The sequence below is a fragment of the Quercus lobata genome, chromosome 5, assembly GCF_001633185.2.
Source record: "Quercus lobata isolate SW786 chromosome 5, ValleyOak3.0 Primary Assembly, whole genome shotgun sequence".
NCBI lineage: Eukaryota > Viridiplantae > Streptophyta > Magnoliopsida > Fagales > Fagaceae > Quercus > Quercus lobata.
In genome coordinates this window covers 83,975,447-83,996,149 of record NC_044908.1, presented here as the reverse complement: position 1 = coordinate 83,996,149, position 20,703 = coordinate 83,975,447, and the positions used below count along the sequence as shown (strand labels likewise).

The following is a 20,703-nucleotide window of genomic DNA, read 5'->3' as shown; positions in this document are numbered from 1 at the left end:
GCGACCCAAATCTCAGCATCCTCAGATATGCCTACTTTCCTGCCTCTGTAGAGAGGCTTAGATATATCTACTTCAACCCTGACACGAAGGAATGTACCCCCCACCATCTCCTTAGCATTCTCTATCATTGATACCTAACCAAGAGTTTCACCAATCTCTATTGTCGTGTCTGGATCCATCATATTCATTGGAAGCCCATGTAATTGGACCCAAAACTTTGTAGTAGTAAATCTCATATTTCTTGTATGGACCGAGAAATCAAACCACTTGAAGAGGACTAAATGTTTGTCGAACACCCATGGTTCTGAGGCTAAAACTCTTGCAGCATCGTTTTCATACTCAAACACAAATAGGAGGACATGATCCTCAGCTTCTCTGATCGTAAATTCACCCCTTGATCTCCATAGAGGCTTGAATGTTCTGCCAATGGCTTCTACATTCAGAGCTCTCTTGGTTAGGAATTTTGCTGCTAAAACGTGTTCTTTGGCAGGCAAATTCTTGGCTTTCTTAAGACTTACTTTTGCTCCCTCACTTTCTATTAACGAGAGCTTCCTCCAATCCTTAAGGACTTCTTCCATTGTTAGGAATGTGATTGTAATAGATATTTTTTTTTTAAAGACTGTAGAAAAAGCAGTAGATAAGTGTTTCCCCACCCTTGAAGAAAAAACCCGCAAGCCTACTAATAACCTTGTTATTAGAGGTAGAAAGATATCATTCCTAAGAAGATAATGTAGATTCTACAGTCTTTTCTCTCCGTAGAGAGAGCAGAAGGAGAAAACTTCACTAGAGTTTTTGTTAATGAGTTGAAGATTCACAATTAACAAAGATGATGCATGTATATGATTTATAAGATAATTATTATACAACATAATTTTTTACACATCCATACAATAATCTTATAAAATCCAATATATTTTTATCCTTTTATTCTCAATCATTCCCATCAACCCCTCAAATCTCCCATTTCACACTTAACTAAAAAAAAAAAAAAAAAAAAAAAAAATCCCTTTTCTCCCAACCTTTAATTTTTTTTTTTTTTTTTTTTTTTTTTTTTTTTTTTTTTTTTTTTTTTTTTTTTTTTTTTTTTTTTGAGAATCAACCTTTGATCTTCTTGGTCCAAGTCGTGTAGAAGTGTTTAATAATATTTCAATACTTATTCAAGACATCAAACATGATCCAAATTTTGCATCACCAAAATAATAGAGATATCTATCATTATAAGCATTCCCTATTTTAAATATAGTCAAGAGTCAATTATTTACCACTAAAAATCCTCCCATAGATCTAATCCATCCATTGACAAAAACTCACACCCCATCATCCCCCATTCCCCCATAAAAAAGTTATCACACACGACAAAACTCTTCACCTATCCACAATTCCACATCCCATCCACATTCTCTCTCTCTCTAATAAGAACGCTCCACACTTTTCCAATTCCCTCATTTACCATCTCTTTGTTAATTAGAGAGGAGGAGAGAGTTCAAGAGAGAGAGAAAAAAAAAAAAAAAAACAGAGAGAAAAACAGAGAGATAGAGAGAGAGACAGAGTATGAGCATGGCAAGATCATTATCTTCCATAACTCAACACCACCACCACCACCACCTCCAACTCCCTCGTCTCTCCACAAGCTCTCGCCTCCTCACTCTCCGAACCCAATCCTCCAAACCCCTCCCACCTCCCAACCCCGCCGCCGCCGACTCACCGTCTTCCCCAGATCCTCTGCTTCGCAAGCTCGAGGACGCAATCCACCGCATAATCGTGCGCCGCTCCGCACCCGATTGGCTCCCTTTCCTCCCGGGCTCCTCCTACTGGGTCCCGCCGCCTCCGCACGGCCTCAACCACTTGGTCCACCACTTCGCTAAGCAAAACGACGTGTCGTTTGCCTCTTCGTCTTCCTCTTCTGTCCTCGGTGGCCCCACCGCCATTTCCACCGCCGCTTCCCAACGTGGCTGGCCTTCTTCCTCTTACTTCATCAATGGTTTGTTTGCTCTTTTTTTTCTCATCTGGGTGCCTTTCATTTTTGTTGGGTTTTCCTTGTTTTTAGCTAAATTAGCCATTTTTATGAGATATCCTCTGTATATTTGATGCTTTTCTCATCTGGGTGCCTTCTATTTTTGTTGGGTTTTCCTTGTTTTCAGCGAAATTAGCCATTTTTATGAGACATTTGCTCTTTTTTCTCATCTGGGTGACTTTTATTTTTGTTGGGTTTTCATTGTTTTTAGTTAAATTAGCCATTTTTATGAGATGCACTCTGTATATTTGATACTTGATTTGAGAGTCTGATTAAGAGAGCGGTTGCTTTTATTGTTGCTTTGCTCTTTTTTCTCATCTGGGTGCCTTTTATTTTTGTTGGGTTCTCATAGTTTATCTTTGGATTTGCGTGTTTTTAGTTAAATTAGCCATTTTTAATGAGAAATCCTCTGTATATGGCAAATATGATGAGGGTCTTTCTAGGTTGGTTTGCTTTTACTTAATCTTTGTTGGGTTCTGACTGTTCAGATAGATATTTATCTGCAGCTAGTTTGTATTGTATGTGAAATTCTCGTTGTATCATTTCCAAGCAATTTCACCTATAAAAAAATTCTGATAATGCTTATATGGGTGCCTTTTATTTTTATTGGGTTTTCATTGTTTATCTTTGTGTTTTTAGTGAAATTAACCATTTTTATGACGAATCCTCTGTATATTTGATACTTATAAACATGAGTCTTAATTAAGAAAGCGGCTATGGTTTTTAGTTTTTCTTTTGTTTGGCTTTCTGGGTTGGTTTGCTTTTAATTAATCTTTGTTGGGTTCTGATTTTTAGATAGATACGTATTTTCTGCAGCTAGTGAAATTCTGTCAATATGTCATACTCGTGTAGTGACTATGGTATAAGAGTCTTAATTAACAAAGCTGGTATCTTTTTAGTTTTTATTTTGTTTCGCTTTCTGGTTTTGTTTTGTTTTATTTTGATCTTTGTTGGTTCCTAATTGTTTAGATAGGTATTTGTCTGCAATTAGTTGAACTAGCTTTTTGTGTGTGACATACTCATTATAAATTAAGAAAATGGTTGCTTGTTACTTTGTTTGTGTTCTTATCTTATTCATATAGTAATTATGAGGATCTGATTGAACTGGGAAAAAAAAAAGTAAACATTTTGCTTGTTTTTGTTGTTTAGGAAGTGATAACAATTAAAATTTTAACATTTGATGAGTGTCTGGGTTAAAATCTGTGCCAATTTTTTCTAGTGATGCATGATTTATAGGACAATAAAAAAGTGTTATATATTTTTTCTGATAATCTGTTAAGATAAGCAGACAATTTCATTAATAGATGCAAAAGGGGTGCAACCTAAATACATGGGAAGTGTTACACCTACAAATGTCATTTAAAATTACAAAGATCTATAAGCTCGAGTAGGTTAGTGAAAGAAAGCTGTATGTCTCAGACTTTCACTCAGATAATGATTGTAGATACAATATCTTCAACTCCAAAAAGTGATCTCTCACACTTTTTGAAGATTCTGGAATTTATTCCTCCAAATACACCACACGAGCAAAGAGGAATTGCATTCCATATCTCTATGTGCTGATGCCAACCTAGCCGCCCTTTCCAACAAGCCAATAAAATACTTTTGGGAACATCTCACTGGACCCCAAATAGGAAAAATGCAATAGCCAAAGGCCCTAAGATTTTGTAGCAATATCACAACAAAGAAGCAAATGGTCTGTACCTGTACTGTTATTCTCATGTACATACAGCACCAATCAACAACAACAATATTGCTCTAACTCATATTCTCCATTGTTAAGATTTTCCCTAATGCCGCTGTCCATACAAAGAATGCTACTCAAGCTAGAACTTTGGGCTTCTAAATGCTCCTCCGTTGGAAAAAGGAATTTTAAGATCATTTTTGAGTCAAAATTGATATAATTATGACTTTTAAAGATTATTTTTGATCTAAGATAAATATCATACTCTAGCCTAATCTAAGTGTTTATGTGTGTGAATCTCCCTTCTGAAGACTTGAACCCCAGCCCTTGCTCCTTCACCCCTGTTGATGAAAAGATGAGGGAGAGTCAAAATGATTTGGTCATGTGTAGATGAGAGTAACTAATGCACCAATAAGAAAGAGTGAGTTTATCCAAGTTGAGGGAAAGAAAAAAGGTAGAGGAAGACCAAAAATCACATTAGTAGAAGTAATAAAAAATGACATGTTAATTAATGGAGTAATAGAGAATATGACTTTAGATAGAGTAGAATGGAGGCAAAGAATACATATGACCAGCCCCTAACTAATATGTTGAGGATCTAGTTGAGGATCCATAGTTGACCCCGAAATTATGAAGGCTTTGTTTTCTGTTGTTGTATGTAAAAGGATATCCATTGATGGATCATTTCGGTTTTTGGTATTTTTGACAGGAAATTAGAAAAAAATTGAATTGTTCTGACTTCTTAGTCTGGTAGAAGCATTCTCATGCAACCCAATTCAACCAAAAGACCTATCTGCTTATGACCGGGGGTTTTTATGCTTGATTTTTCCTACAAAGTATGAAGTGTTCTTCGCATAAGCTCTCTCTCTCTCTGATAGATATTCGTTCTCCATTGGTCACTTGACAGTCAACACGTGTTAATTCCTTCAAATTTCTGAAAGTTTAATGGTAAAGTTCTTGCTAGATGAACCTAGATGCCTTGAAATTTCAGTTTTAGCTGTTTGCTGGTTCTTCATTATTCATGTCTCATGAAATTTTTTGATGTTGAATTTTGTGTCTGGAAAGTTCTGTCCCATGTACTAGGAGTGCCAAAACCTCTTGATAATAGAAGCTATAGAAGTGATAGAAACATTCAGCATTGAACAATTTCTAAACTATTTTATATGTGCTTTTGTAAGTCTCCAGATATTTTCATCTGTGTATTGACAAGTATTTTTTTTGGGTAGGGGCTTGTATTGACATTTATTTCATTTTGGGTAGGGGCGTGGGTTTCACATGTCTTAAACATCATTCTACGCCTTTAGTTGGTATTGGTTACACATGGCTGTTTAATGTTGTTGAGAATGTTCATATTTTTAAGGTATTTAATTGGTGCTTGGTATAAATCACGGTGATGTTAGTACGAGGCTAGATATCTAACCTGCATTTGATATAATCACAGTGATTTTAGTACTAGTCTAGAAAATTCTGAGGGTTGAAAGTTTCATTGCAACTTCAATCTACAAAAATCAAATCTTAGCATGATCAAGCTGTAGATATAATGTTCTAATCTTTTATTGAAAAAAAAGAAAAGAAAAAAAGCCGTGGATATATTATATAATGTTGCTTACACTGCTTTTTCTTCTTTGGTTCTAGGTGCATCACCACATCCAGTGGAAGGAGAGTCAATAATTATTATTAATGGATCTCAACCTGAGGATGAGGATTGATGTAACAGTTTTTTCTACTGGCATCTAGGGTGAGTTTTCTTTTTTATGTTAGTATTTATTTCTATAGAACTTAAATTTGTTAAAGTGGTACAAATTATGGTAATCATAAAAAATATTTAGAGAAAAAATTGATTTCCAATACAGAGAGAAATAGAAATTCTGGTTCATTTGTCTTTGGCCTGTGACGAGGAAAACTAATTCAACTGAGAGATAGAGAGAGAAGCCCCCAAACAACTATCTCAAATGGTTAGGAGTCTCAGGAGTAAAACACACAAATTGGAGATATTGTCCACATTGTAGGTATCACAATTTTCTTGGGCCTGTTGTTATAATATATAGATTATATATCATGTTGTGCAAGACTGCAAGAACACTGAATCAGCATGACCAGCAATAAAAAAAAAGTACTGTTATTAAGTGTTTTGTTTGTTTAAATTCTCGAATTAGACTGTCAGTAACCTCTGCACTTTATTTCAAATGATTATGACTTTGTTCCAAAAATGGATGTTTAGGATAGAGATATTCAAGGGTCTTTGTCATCTTAAATGACTGATTATTAAGAAAAAGTCATGTTCATCATCCAAGTGGCAGCAGCTTTTTAATGGAAAAAGTCACTCTATATTGATTTAATAGGAAATAGTAGATAAATAACTTTGGTCCAGACCCTTTGGTTTTTTTTAAGCAAGCAAAACTTTATTAGAAATGTAACTTTGGCTCAGACCTGTGTGATGATGAAGAAACCTATTTGTAACGCAAGAACTAAGAAGCCTGCTGCATTAGTCTGATCACTGTTAGTGGGGTGGAACTGGTCTGTTGGAAGCTTTTTTTGAGCCTCACATGAAAGCTTAAAAAAAAGGCATCTAATAAAATTATCCTTGATATGACATTACATATGACATTACTTGCTTTTAATTTAGAAGGGATAAAAAAGTAAAATCGGAGGACGTTTGAGGATCCGGATAGATCCGAGGACCACATGCTTGCTCTCTTTTCTGGTTCCCTTTTTGATTGGGCTAGGGCTTGGGGACTCACATATCTAGTGACTCTCAGCCTCTTTTCCTTAGCTCTCTTTCTTTGTAATTTATTTTTTCTTTGTTTTTTGTTTGCTGATGTTCCTTCTCTTTTGTACTTATGTTTTGCTGTTGCTTATTTGCATCTAGCAGTTTTCTTGAATATACTTTCTCTTACCTATCACAAAAAAAAGAGTAAAATCTTATTAAAGATTGTTTGTATACTTATGATAGCTTGCCTTTGTGGATGTGCAGGCTCATCCAGACATGTATATTGTATGTAGAAAGAAGGATAAAAGAACCTTTTAATCAATGGGGAGGAGCTGTACAGATGCAACCAGTTAAGTAAGGAGCAAATAATTCCATTCCAAATTTTCAGTAGCTTAAGTTTCTGATTGTATAACTTGTGTGTTATAAAGTCAATAAATTGTCTAGAAAAGAAAAAAAAAAAAAATCGAATAAATTGTATGCACTTGTATGTTATGTGTATCCACCCTACTATGTTAGTTATCTTTTTCTCAAATTTTTTTATCCTGCTTTTCTTTGGGTGTACATGTATATATGACAGTTACACATTGGCAATTTTTTTTTTTTTTAAATTTTTAGTTGGATTTGGATTTTCATGGATTTTTGTTACATTCAAATCAATCATCTTTTCCCCTTTCTCATATTTATTTTCACTGCAAAAAGTGGAGAATGGCCATAAGAATGTGATACATCTTTATGTAGACTCATTTGACTACAAAAGGAGCCTGCCATTAATTATTAAATCAAGTTAATTACAGTGGTTCATAAGCAATATTAGCCATTTCAAACTCTACGTCTACTTTTTTATGTGGATTAGGTGCAATGATTGCGGCTAATTATAATTTGATGTGAAAGAACAAGAGGTCAAAGTTAGATGTGCTAATTGAACAAAACCTGTCTTTTGAATACAAGAACGGATTTGGAGAGTTGTTGCTGATACAAAAGTCATGTATGATGTATGGTTTAATTAAAAGATTATATGAAAATAAATTAAAACTATATAAATAATCAGAGCCACAATTGAAAAAAAAAAAAATTACGATGCATAATATATGTACGTATATTAAGTCACTTTTCAACATAAAATTATGAGTACTTGAAATTTTTGTTTAATAGAATATGAGTTGAAATAGAATTTCTAATGGGATTTTGCAATAGAGTTTTAACTTTAATGTAATCTATTGGTAATAGAAGAGGTTGCTTCCCAATAGAGTTTTAACTTTAATGCAATCTATTAAAAGTATACAACTTAACGTTACCTTACCTCAATTGAATTCGTTTTCTTTAGCCATTATTATCCTACTATAAATACTACCCTCAACCCCAACTTTTAAACCCCATCAAAACCTGGATTCCCTATGCAAAAACATGAAGTCCAAGTTGACTCTCAAAGATTTTGAGGGTCTCAAAGATTCCGAGAATTTGAAATATGCTGCTCTAAATTGTGTTTCACTTAAAAGACTGCTTGTGCTTTCAAGTGTTGCTGCTGAGAGATATGAAGAAGAAAAGCTTAAACGAGGTCTTTCTTCTAACGTCATTGAGGGTTGTGCTTCACAGCCTAAACAAGAGAAAGAAAAGGCCTTGAGGAAACCCAGAGTTGAAATAGGAAAAATGTTTGGTTCTGCTACTCAAGTTCATAAGATCAATACTAGACAAGACTATGATCGTGTGACAACAACAGAACAAGAAAAGCTCACTCTAATGGGTTCTTCATTCAAGAGTATCACTAAGAGCTGTGAAACAATTGTGTTGTCTAAACAAGAAAGATTGTTGAGAGATAAGGCTTTGAAGAAACCCATGACTGACTCGTTGTTATGCAAAGAAAAGGGTTTTGAGAGAGAAAAATTAATGGGTTCTACCATAGAAGCCATAAGAAAGATGGATGAAATAAAAAGGCATCGACCTATGACTAAATTTGATGGGGGATTTCATGCCATGAAAGAGGAAAAACCCATGAGTCCTGACTTCTTGTTTTGTCAAAGAGAAAAGGGTCTTGAGGGAGAAAAAATAATGGGTGCTGCCATAAAAGCCCAAAGAAAGATGATCAATGCAAAGAGAAGTAAATTTGATGGGGAATGTTCATCAAAGATTGAGGAAAAACCCAATAATAGAAAGAACAAGAGGTCAAAGTTAGGTGTTCCAATTGAACTAAACCTGCCTTTTGAATACAAGAATTTTATCAAGGCAGTGAAAGGATTTGAAGAGTTGTTGCTGATACAAAAGGCACTATACCCAACTGACATAGCAAAAATGGAGAACCGTTTATCAATGCCTCTAGGCCAAATTAGAGCAAAATTTTTGAGAGAGGAAGAGAAACAAGATCTTGATCAACACCGAATGGAAGTAGAAGTTCCATTCATTGAGCCATCGGGTACATTCAACAAGGCATTTTTAAGGCAATGGGACATGAAAAAGGCTTCAGGTAGTAAAAGTTCAATGTATGTGTTGAAGAAAAATTGGAATGATATTGTCATGGCTAATAAGCTTAAGGAAGACGATGTTGTACAAGTTTGGTCATTCCGGCTTGAGAAAGATGATCAACTTTGTCTGGCTCTCGTTGTTGTTAGAAGTGCAGAGGCTAATATTAGTGATGACAAGCAAAGCACATAGCAACAGCTTCTCAAAGTATTAGGCAAGCCTAATAAGTTTAATTTAGTGTCTCAAATTCTGGTTTTTCTTTTTAGGTAGTGTAGTTTCTATGATCTATGGAAAGTGAGATCTTGCAAAGTTTTTATTTTATTTTATTTTTTTAAGATATATAGATTTTTGGAGGCTTTTTCATGAATAATATTTATCAATGTTTAGAACTTTAGACGTAGATTTCGTTTGTTCAATCTTATTTTTCTTTTACCTTTGAACTAGTATTATGCGAGTAGGATGTATAGTTTAATTAAAAATTATATCTAAATAAATTAGAACTATATAAGTAATTAGTGAACCACATTAAAAAAAAATATATATATATATATATATATATTAAATTCTTGAAATTTTGTTAATAGAATTTTTGTTGAAATAGAATTTTAAATCTATTGAAATTTTGTAATAGAGTTTTATGTAGACTAAACTATTAATAATTTAATTTAGATTAAAATATCTAAATAATCAATGAGTTTTGAAACTTTTGGTAATAGAGTTTTAGTTGATATAAAGTTTAAAATTTTTTTGAATTTAGGTAATAGAGTTTTATGTAGAGTAAAAAGTAGTTTCTCAAAAAAAGAGTTTTATGTAGAGTAAATTTATAGTAATAGAGTTTAATATACTATAAACTATATTAATAATTAATGAGATTATATACTTTCAACTTTTATTAAATAATACTATACGATATGAACAAATTAGTTTAACCAATAGTTTGCCGAAAATTGATTTGTAGAACAAAAAACAAATATAACTTAGTAACATAACAAACCAGGATATATCACTATTGACCTACGAGGATTATATTATCATATATATCAAGAATAACAGTTAACACTAGATATACTTAAAAAAAAAAAAAAAAAACAGTTAACACTAGATGTATTGATTGTTACATGACCCGGATTTAAACGGAGAATTTTTGTGGTAACACTAATTCTATTAATACTAATTTATTTTAGATTAAACTCTATTAATAATAGGTAGTTTTAAGTAAAACTCTATTGCCTAAATTTTAAGAAATTTAAAGTTCTACTTTAATTAAAATTCTATTACCAAAAGTTCAAGTAATTTTTTAAATATTTATTTTATTTAATTAATTATATATTATAGTTTATGTTTTAATATCATAAAATTTATTCACTATGTACACCATATGCTTGGGCAAAGTTGTTATATATATAAAATAATACAATATATATCACCCGATATTTTTTTTATACTTCTATCAATATTTATTTTTTATTTTTACCTTCCCATATCTCGATTTTGTCAATTTTTTAACCGAAACCATTGGTGAGATCTTGTCCAGATTTAAAACCACTCTCCTCCCATATCCTAAATCACGTTTAGCATAAATTTAGATCAATAATCTTACCATACAACCATCAAAAAATCACAAAAGGAGAATAACAATAGACAATCTCATGCACACCACATACTAAAGAAATGAATAAAGACAATAAAGAATCATAAAGAAAATGTTATATTAAAACATGAAATCATAAACAAACCCAAGTTTAGATCTAGAAAAAAATTCAAGCAAAAGCTTTAGAAATTCTTTGACTCACCATCTTGCTATTAAACCCTAATTTCTACATGCTATATCATTGTCTTCATCATTTCTTAGAATTGATAATATCATGTAAAATCTACTAAATGATGCATTAGCAAGATCAGATTGTAAACACAAATTTTTTCCAATTGTAGAAAATTAAACAATTGAAAAGAAATATGGTTTGCAAATAATAAATTGTATTGATGAATAATGAGTATAATCTCTATTTCAATTCTTTTACAAAAGAATACCCTCTGATTCTATCTTCCTTGAACTTGACTCGAACAAGGAATCTTCTTAACTTTAGTTAGAAGATGGATTAAACGGCCTCCACAACAAATCTCTAGCTTTGAGCTTATTAGAGATTTATTGTTCTTCAAGTCTTTGAATGTGAAAGCTTTTAGGTTGAAATTCTTCGGGGCTTTAGAGGCTTGATTCGTTGAGCTTCAAGGATTTGAGGTTTGTTGAAGTTTATGAAGGCCTTTTCAGCTTAATTCCAATAGAACTTCAAAGAACTTATTTGGATGTTCTTTGTGTGTTCTTAAGGCAGAATTTCTCCAGAGTTTTGACGTCTTAGAAAAATTGTTTTTGAAAATGAGAGGGGATGTCCTCTATTTATAGTGATTTCAGGATAAGCTCTACTATGAATTGATATGCTTGAAAGTATGTAGCAGACTTTTGATTGGTCCAAATTCTTCTTAGAGATAATTATATCTATTTATCTATTTTGATAAAGATCATATTTTGATAAAGATAATAATCAACAAAGATAAATAATTATCTCTATTTAATTTATTTAATAAAGATAATTATCTACCAATTTTGAATAGAAAATTTATATTTATTTTATTTATTTTAATAAAGATAATTATCCATAAATTTTGAATAAGAAATTTATTTTTATCTTGTGGGCCAAATGACACATGACAAATTTTGATATGCCAATGTGATGCCAATTTGGATGACACATGTCATCATTTGATTTAATTAATTTAATGACATAATAATTTATAATTTGCCACTACACTTTGATGTGGCATTTTATAATTGGCTTAAAATTTTGTCTCTTACACAGATAATGCATGATCATATCAATGAACAATGAACACATACATTAATTAACAATGAAATTCTAATTCACATGATTATTTCCTAACGATCATTAGAAGTAAAAAAACCTTAATGCCAAATTTTCAATTACTCCATTCAATTAATTAAATCCCATGAAATTAAAAAAAGGAAACATGCTTTTTTACTGATTTTTTTTTTTTTTGAAAATAGTTAAATATATTTAGACCCACAAACATTTTGTGCATGCTTTTTTACTAACTAATCCATAATAAAATAGGTCTAACTTAAACTCAAAATCTGACAAGGCTAGGTCATTGTCTTTAATTTGGATTTCCAAAATTGGTAGGGACGGTTTTGATCACCCATAATTGTAAGTCCAAATATATGGGTGATCACTTCATTCAATTCAAGTCCATGACATTAAAAATGGAAACTTGCTCTTCTACTTACCAAAATCATGGTGAAATGGGCTTGGGCTTAAACTCAAAACCAGACAAGGCTAAATCATTGCCTTTATATTGGATTTCCAAAATTGGTAGGGTGGATTATGATCGTCCATATTTGTTACCATTTTCTTTGCAAGTATTTAACAAGTTAATAATTATTTAGGAACTTTGGATACTTATTTGAAGTAGCTAGAATTCTTCGTATTCATTTTTTAGGAAGAATAGGCCCCACATTTTTTTCCACCATCCAACCATTAAATAAAGATATTATTAATCTTTAATCAACGACCCTTCAAATGACTGATGTGATCTAATTATATTTCTACAACTCAATGGGACAGTTTTACTTGCTGAAAATTTTGACCACTTCTTTATCTATAGTTGTGGATAGAAATATAACCCTACAAGGTTTTTTTTTTTTTTTTTTTTTTTTTTTGTTGAGAAATATAACCCTACAAGTAAACATTTATTTTTTCAGCAATCACAAAATAAATACATGACAGGTCTTGTAAAAACTCATCACATCAGCCAATAGATAATAATGTGATTGAAATAATCAAAAGTCTCTTAAAAGCCATCACCTAATGAGTACTAGTAAACAGTAAACACCATTTAAACTACCCCTTGTTTAAATCAAAAGCTGGTGTCAAAGACGCAATGGAAAACCTACTTATGAGAATAAATAAATAAATAATTATATATGTAAAATTATCTAGCTAGTTAATTTTGTTTGAAGAAAAATTTAGATTCTATAAATTGTAGCTTTGCATTGCATTCAATTTTTAATCAATAAAACAGAAAGCTGAAAACTTTGTTGATGAACTGACACTTCTTGGTGTTTTTAACGAAGACATTTAAAGTTTAAACTTCTTTCCTTCGTTGTAACTATTGAATTATCAAAAAAAAAAAAAAAACACTAACAGAATGGAGGAGTCGCTTAACTATATATGAATGTAAACAACATTGGGATACTTAAGAAGATGATGATAGTAGTAATAATACAATCAATAATGTTAGCCGTAATGCTAGCTGATGAGCCTTCTCTTTTCCTCTATCACTCCTTTTCGCAGATGTCCCTCTCTGCCTTCTCCGCTTTTCCGTCGCCTTTCCTATTTCAATCCACCTGATGGTGTGGTTTGGTATTGCGCTAGAAAGAACGATACAATATGCCAATGGAGGAAACATAATCTTGATGATTACATGATGTGTGTTGCTAGAATTATGAATCTATGCTTTTACGGATACAGACATGGCCTTCGAATGTAGTCTTATTTGTTTATTTGTTCAACGTTCACCAAACTTGTTCTTGTATATTTGTAGTAGAAGAATAATTGTTAGTTCACATATGTACCTTATTTTACATTACACATTGTATACACAATTTATTTTTTGAATTGAAATAGTCACTTGAAATCACGATTTTAATTTAAAAACTTAAACATGTGTATGTTGTGTGTAATAAACAGTAAACACTGCTCAATAATATATATAAAATACCCTATTTATGTTTGTTTGGTATATAATGTGAACATTGATTATACGTAGAATAGGAATCAGCATTGTTGAAAAAGTAAAAGTTGTTGAAATGGAATATAAAACAATTCCAATTCATGTTTGCTTGCTTGTAACATTTGAATATAACACTAAAAATTCATTCTATGGATTTAAGTGGATCGAGTTGGAGTTTTCAAGACTTGAAACTTAAATCAATCTCAAATTATCAATATCGACCGAGTTTTAAAGGGGAACTACCAAATCCATCTCAAACGCTTTTTGAAAAATACCAAATCCAATGCTATTAGGGTTACAAATTTACAATGAATTGAAAACCTGCCAAACTTGCCTATAGCATCCTTGAAGGTTGAAGTACAATTAATTTTGTACCACGTATATGGTCTCATTTTGTAAATCTCTTTAACGTTAGCATGGCACTTAGACAATTTTTGAAAATACAGGGTTTAATTGAAAATTTTTAAAATCTTGAAAACTGGGGTAAACTTTAGCATTAAAATAGAGTTTTTTTTTTTTTTTTTTTTTTTTTTGAGAAATTCCTAAGACTAAACTCACACACACATTTTACTGGGGAGAGAGATACGAGTATAATATCACACAACTTACACCTTTCAAATAGAGTTTAAACTTCAAAACCTGTTTTTTATCACGTGAATTATTCATGTATTACATTTACACTATATAATATATACATGTCTTATATTGTTTTCTTGAGACTTCTTCATACCTTGATGCAAATTGTATTATCTTATATATATTGTGCAGTGTAATATGTCTAGACAATTGACATGACTATTATATTACATGTTGCAATTACACTACTGTATTAAAATATACAGCTTTGTATTTTATTTTTGAGAAAAAAAAAATATACAGCTTTATCCCAAAGACATAAACAACAGTCCTAATCATCTAAAGTCCTCATGTTGTTCATTACAACTATACAGCATTCGAATGATAGTCTTTGTGTAAGTCTGACTATAATTTACTTGATGTTCCACACTTCCACTAAATGCTGTGTGTGTGTGTATATATATATATATATATGATTTTTAAACTTTGGTCTATAAAGAAGGCAAAAAAAGAAAAAAAAATGTGACAAATTGTAATAAGTGAAGTATAAAGTAGAATATTCAGAATGAAACAGAAAATTATTCATATATATAATAATAATAATAATAATTATATATCCATCACCATCAACAAATTCACGACAAAAAATAGAATAGGCTCAGGTGGATCATAAGAAATAAAATACTCTCGTGCATTCAAATTAATAGCGAGTAAAACTAATAAAACTTTTTGTTGTCAAATAAGAAACTTAAAATTAAATCATGCATACATCAAAACGAACCAGGAACCTCGATGTCTTGACATGTTTAGATACCTGATGATAAAATACCATAATTATATAGCAAATTCCATAACTTCACATCCTAAGATATTATTGTGAACAAAACTAATAATATCTACTAAAAAATAAAACAGAAAAACAACTTGCATCTACAATATTTAGAAGACCTAAAGATTGTAACTTACTAGAGCTTGGATTGAGATTCTGCCTCCCTCTCGAACAAGCTGTTCTTCACCTTCTCCTTTGTGTTCTTCACCGTTTCACCCACTATTTTTGCGGCAGTTTTAGCAGAATCCTCCACAGTTGCTTTGCTCTTACCCAAACTTTGGGTAACAGCCTCTTTCACTTTCGCTCCAGCGCCACCTGAAGCTTCATTGGCTTCAGCTTCGTCTCCACCCCTAAAACTGAAACCCGCCAGAACTTTCAACTTTGGAAACACACACACAGTTTTGTGGGTGCTGAGAAATGAACATTGAATAAAAATAAAACATAAAGAAAAAAAAAATAGCCTCATGTAGATATGTTCTTTTTGCTTACAGGAAATCTCTTTATCAAGCTGAGAGGTATCTCATGAGTCGGTCTCATAAGACCGCGTAGCCTCTCCCAAAAGGTGACGCACATACTGTGAGAGAGATCTCAAAAAACACTATCTCATAAATTTTTTATTGTTTATTTTTAATTATTAGACCACTAGTGCTTGTGTTAGATAAAGTTCAAATTTTAAATTCAAAATTAATTGGGCTTAATTTATTTTTCTGAACTGCTTAAAACCAAATGGATTATTGTAAATTCTAGAGAAAGAAGTTCTCTTCATGAGTAAATTATTCATTCAGTAATTTGGGAGTAATCTTACCTCCTCTCACATATATAATATTGATTTTTATTAATTCATTATAACACTATTATTAATGTGGAGGAACGAATAATATTGCTCTAAGGATATTGAATAATTTTTTCCTTTTTATTTTTGTTGTGTTAGCACAGATTAATGATTTGACACTGATTTTGGGTTTCTTTTCTCTTCCCACTCTTTCACACAAACTAACCCTGGTAGTATAAAGTATTGATGAAAGAAGATAGTTTTACATATAAATTTTACGTTAAAAAACTGTTCTTTTGGTAGACAAGTATAAGTTATACACACTCATGTTTAAAAAGAAAAATTTAATTTGAGTCTCACAGTTTACATGTTTTTGTTTCAAAAATTAAAAGGACTAACCAATACAGCCAAGTAGCTATGTCAGTCTTTTTTGAGTACATATAGTTTTCTTTTTGTTTGTTTTTCCTCAGAAGTGTTTTTTGAATGTGTAAATTGACAAGATAGAAAAGGAGTCTTGAATTATTAGAGACATCCATCGATTGTAATTTTCCTCTTTATGTTAGATAGGGCTATTTCTAGTTCTTTATCATTTTGCAAATTTCAAACAGATCACTCATAAATTTAGGTAATGAATACAAAATGGTGTTAGTGATTTGGGAAACTGACTCTATATTTGGAGGAAAGAAGTAGGCATGTGCTAGATTTATGAGCGTTTTAACCTTCTCCCAATAGCTTGTACTCGTAGTTTTAGGAAAAGAAAACATACTTCTTAGCCTCTTAGGAAAATATAGTATTCTTTTATGGCCCTCCAAGTTCTGCTGATCTCCATCTCCGACTGTAAAGAGAAAGGTGGTGAAAATGCAGAGAATGAAAATGGAAGAACATCCAAGTTTATCCATTATTATTGAGAGCTTAGATTTAGATTGTTAGAGATATATTAGCCTATTAGCATAAGCTCAAATCTAATTCTACTTTGTGTGCAAACCAAGTCTCCTGCTTGTACCATAAATCTATTAGTTTAGGGTTTAGTCTACTATATATACACATGTTATGATTCATTGTAACACAGGATTGTACTACACTATAATATATTATTGATGTAACCCTTTAGGGTTTCCTCCGTGGATGTAAGCCGTTAGGCTAAACCACGTAACCCTTGTGTGTTATTGTGATCTATACTTTATGCTTTCGCTTCCGCATCCGCATCCATACTAGCATATTCAACATGATGTATCAATGCTAATATTTAACATTGTATCAGAGCCACAGTTCTGACATTTTTTTAGCAGTCTTGATTGCATTTTATAAGTTGCGATTATGTAAAGCCCTTTTTTTTATTTTTTATTTTTTTTTTACGAGAGAAGTTAACGGATGCATTTAGAATATTTGTTAATACACCATTTTAAGAATCTTTTTATGGAAAATAAAAAAGTAATTGAATTTTTTTACAACTTTTTATATTTTCCATAAAAGTCGTATTAAAACTTTTCTGAAATAGTCAATTAACAGATATCCTAAAAGCACCCGTTAACTAGACCTTTTATTTGTTACTAAAACTAGTTTTATAACTTGTGCATATGCATGAATACAATTAAAAATAATCGCAATTAACACTCCCCTCCACATACACACACACATACATTTCTACCTAGTTAGTAATGGATTGCATGTACATAGTCATAGTATTACATAAATGACTCATAAATATGAATTATTTTTAGTTACACAAAAAAAAAAAAAAGGCTCATAAAAGTAAAATCATTCAAACTTTCTCTTCTTCTAATTTTATATATAAAGTTATATATACCACTAGGTTTTTTTATTTATTTTTATTTTATTTCTATTGAAATTCACGTTTTCTTATCTAAATTAACTTACTTGACACACAAATTAAAAAAATTAGATTAGATTGGATATGTGGCGTAAAACTAGACTATAATTGACATCCAATTTGAGATCTAGTTAGATTTTCTCTTAGTTTTGACTTTAAATATATATATACAGAAGTACTTGTAACCATTCATTTCATAGGCTACAAAGGTTGACATGGTCTAGTAGGCCTGTCCACGGTTTTGGTTGGACAGGGCTTGTGCCCAACTCGCATCCAACCCAACTTGATTGGTGAACAAAATCTCAACCCCCCGTTGACAAAGTGGATGATCAGATCGGGCTGGTTGGATCTTAAACAGGCGGCGAGCGAGTTAGTCGGGGTTGAAATATGGAAAATGGCAAGATCTGGCATGAAAACGGCGAGAATTTGGCATGAAAACTGTGAAAATACGGTCAAAATCTATAAGTTCTTGCTAGATCCAGCCTAAACTAGGCCATTTTCGACAAGATCTCGGCTAGATCCGGCAAAATCTCGCCAAGATCTTGATGAAAAAGGCCTAGATCTTGCTGGATCTTCCAAATTTTGCCAAAAAGTTTTGTTGGTTGGACGGATCGAGTTGATTGGATTTTGGAGAAGAAAAACCGAAATCCGACCCACCAAACTCGGGTTTTGGAGGAAGGAACCCGTTGCCGACTGCCAGAGAAGTCGGTTTGGTCGGCGGCAGGTCTGGTTCGGTCAGTGGTGGTGGGTGAGTCACGTGCACCGGGTCTTTGGACAGCCCTATGGTCTAGATGGAGCTATGAAAACGTACTTTAAAAAAAAGAAAAACCGCACTTGATTCAAGGCATTATAATACGTCAAATGCATGGAAGTAAACCTAAGTCCTAACCACTCCAATTAATGTAAGATTTTGATATATAGATTATTATCTTAAAGCTGATAGCTCCATTAAATATAAGTCTCCCCACTCACAGACACAATGAGGCTGATGATTACAATGTAATGTGTTTAGATTCAACGTTTTCGAAGAATTCACATGTTTAAGCCAATATGATTTCAACACCATACATCACTTGTCATTGAAATAATCGCTGGCCAAAACCAGATATTGTGTTATATATTAAAGAAGTTCTAATCAGAAGCACAACTGTGACAGAGTCATGGCAAGGCTAATTTCCCACATAGATTACTTCATCATCTGTGTAACTCTAGCTTTGTCAATTGCTTGCAGGGTATGTGGTACTACCATTCCTTTCTTCATATTTGGAGACTCCACTGTGGATCCTGGAAACAATAATTATATCAACACCATTCCTGGAAACCAAGCAAATTACAAGCCTCATGGACATAATGGCTTCTTTGAAGAACCCCACAGGACGCTTCTCTGATGGCCGTGTAATTGTAGATTTCATAGGTATTCATATATATATTTCTCTTTTCACAATCTAAATAGCAGAAATGGTTAATGCAGTATGTTGCAGTGCAACTATAGCATTGGTTATATATCTAATGACTTTCATTCTTCCTTTTTAATAAATTTTCTTGTGTGCTTTATGCAAAATTTTATTAATTGGTGTGTCAACAATTAAATATGCTAGGAATATTACTATACAAGACTTATAAATTGAGTCATCATTTATAGAAAAATGATTCCTATATTTATTTATTGGGTTGTATTAACGGGCATTGTAAGGTGCCTATTAACAATCTATTTTAGGAAAATTTTGACATCATTTTTATGTAAAATTGAAAAAGCTGTCAAAATATTAATTTTTTTTTTCCATAAAAACTTTCTTTAAATGATTGTGTTAACAAGCACCTATATGGTGCTTGCTAACATTTGCCTTATTTATTTGTTGTTGAAGTGACATCAATTACATTTATTATAAGGTCAGTTTGTAATTCTTTTGCAGTAAAATTTATAGTAACCTTAGCAATTTCCTTTTTAAATTGACCACAAAAGATAGTTAAGAAATTTATTTATTATGTTGTTAATGTGACACCAATCATATTTATTGTCATGTCTGTCTATAAGTTTAGTAAAATTTGTAGTTAGGGCCCAAACTATATATTGAACCTTGGGCCTTGGCCGAGACCATGGGATGATCTAAGGACGAATAAATAGTAGTGGGTGGGTTAAGCTCAGAGTTCCATGAGTAGGTTACAAATGGGAAGATAGGCCGAGGAGGAATATCTCCTCGTATAAGCCAAGCACAGGTCAAATGTATATATCATAATGTTCAAGGTAACCTTCCAGGAAGTTTCAGTGATAGGGACATTCATCATGAACGTACAAGAGGGGTGGGAGCTCATAAATATCTAAGGGAAAACTGCTACCACCGCATTAAATACTCTGTAGCTAACTCCTTGGCCGCATTAATGAGGAAGTGATCTCTGAACAATATTTTTTCAGCCTTACAGCTACTCTTAAAGATTTCAAGAGGGGGTGGATGGGATAAGGATCCACTTGAGCAATCTATTGTCCACGTGTAGGGGAAGGATGAGAAGGGAAGATGATATAAATTAGAGGGAAAACCCTAAGAGAAGGGGATCGAAAATTTGTAAGAGAAAACACTGTAGCAGCTTGAACCATATCTGTAACCATTTTCAATCAATATATACTAGAATATATCTCCTCGGATTGTGTCAAGGACAAATTTACTTAGATAAATCTAGTCCATTTCTGTCTGATTATCTTTTAAAATCCATTCTAACTATTAAGTCATTCATTAAAGCCTAGTTCTCTAACCCACTCTCTATAAATTCATTGTATTGGGCTTGGATCCAATCATACCTTGGGCCAAGGATCCAAAACGCGCTCTTACAGTAGTAATTTCAACATTTTCTTTTTAAAATTTTTGATCGTGTGTTATTAAATTTGCTCTTGTCTTCTTCTCTTTTTTGGATTTTGTTTTAATTATTTCAAAAACAACTAAATTTGAGCAAGAATGTCATATTTCAATTAATTGTTTCTCTTCTATCTTTTAATAAATTAAAAAATTAATTGTCTCTTATATAAATCTTAAA

General features: G+C 32.1%; 2 protein-coding genes across 2 annotated transcripts; one reads left to right on the top strand and one right to left on the bottom strand.

The window, feature by feature from the left end:
• The first annotated feature begins 1,351 nt into the window (after nt 1-1,351).
• On the top strand, nt 1,352-7,007 carry LOC115992805. The gene is made up of 3 exons (XM_031117048.1): nt 1,352-1,981; nt 5,334-5,436; nt 6,673-7,007. The coding sequence occupies exons 1-2, from the start codon at nt 1,552-1,554 to the stop codon at nt 5,405-5,407; spliced, it is 504 nt and encodes a 167-aa protein (XP_030972908.1). The 5' UTR covers nt 1,352-1,551; the 3' UTR covers nt 5,408-5,436; nt 6,673-7,007.
• Nucleotides 7,008-15,151: 8,144 nt separating this feature from the next.
• On the bottom strand, nt 15,152-16,757 carry LOC115991548. Its single transcript, XM_031115324.1, has 2 exons — nt 16,512-16,757; nt 15,152-15,429 (listed from the first exon to the last, which is right to left on the bottom strand). Exons 1-2 carry the CDS (start codon nt 16,742-16,744, stop codon nt 15,210-15,212), a joined length of 453 nt encoding a protein of 150 aa, XP_030971184.1. The 5' UTR covers nt 16,745-16,757; the 3' UTR covers nt 15,152-15,209.
• Between the last annotated feature and the right edge of the window lie 3,946 nt (nt 16,758-20,703).

Bases quoted from the DNA above. Each gene is read 5' to 3' on its own strand.
- LOC115992805 (XM_031117048.1), top strand. From the start codon at position 1,552: ATGAGCATGGCAAGATCATTATCTTCCATAACTCAACACCACCACCAC. The intron at 1,982-5,333 runs GTTTGTTTGCTC...CTTTGGTTCTAG, and splicing joins TTCCTCTTACTTCATCAATG to GTGCATCACCACATCCAGTG.
- LOC115991548 (XM_031115324.1), bottom strand. From the start codon at position 16,744: ATGGATAAACTTGGATGTTCTTCCATTTTCATTCTCTGCATTTTCACC. The intron at 15,430-16,511 runs GTCAGTTTCCCA...GGCGGGTTTCAG, and splicing joins TTCTTTCCTCCAAATATAGA to TTTTAGGGGTGGAGACGAAG.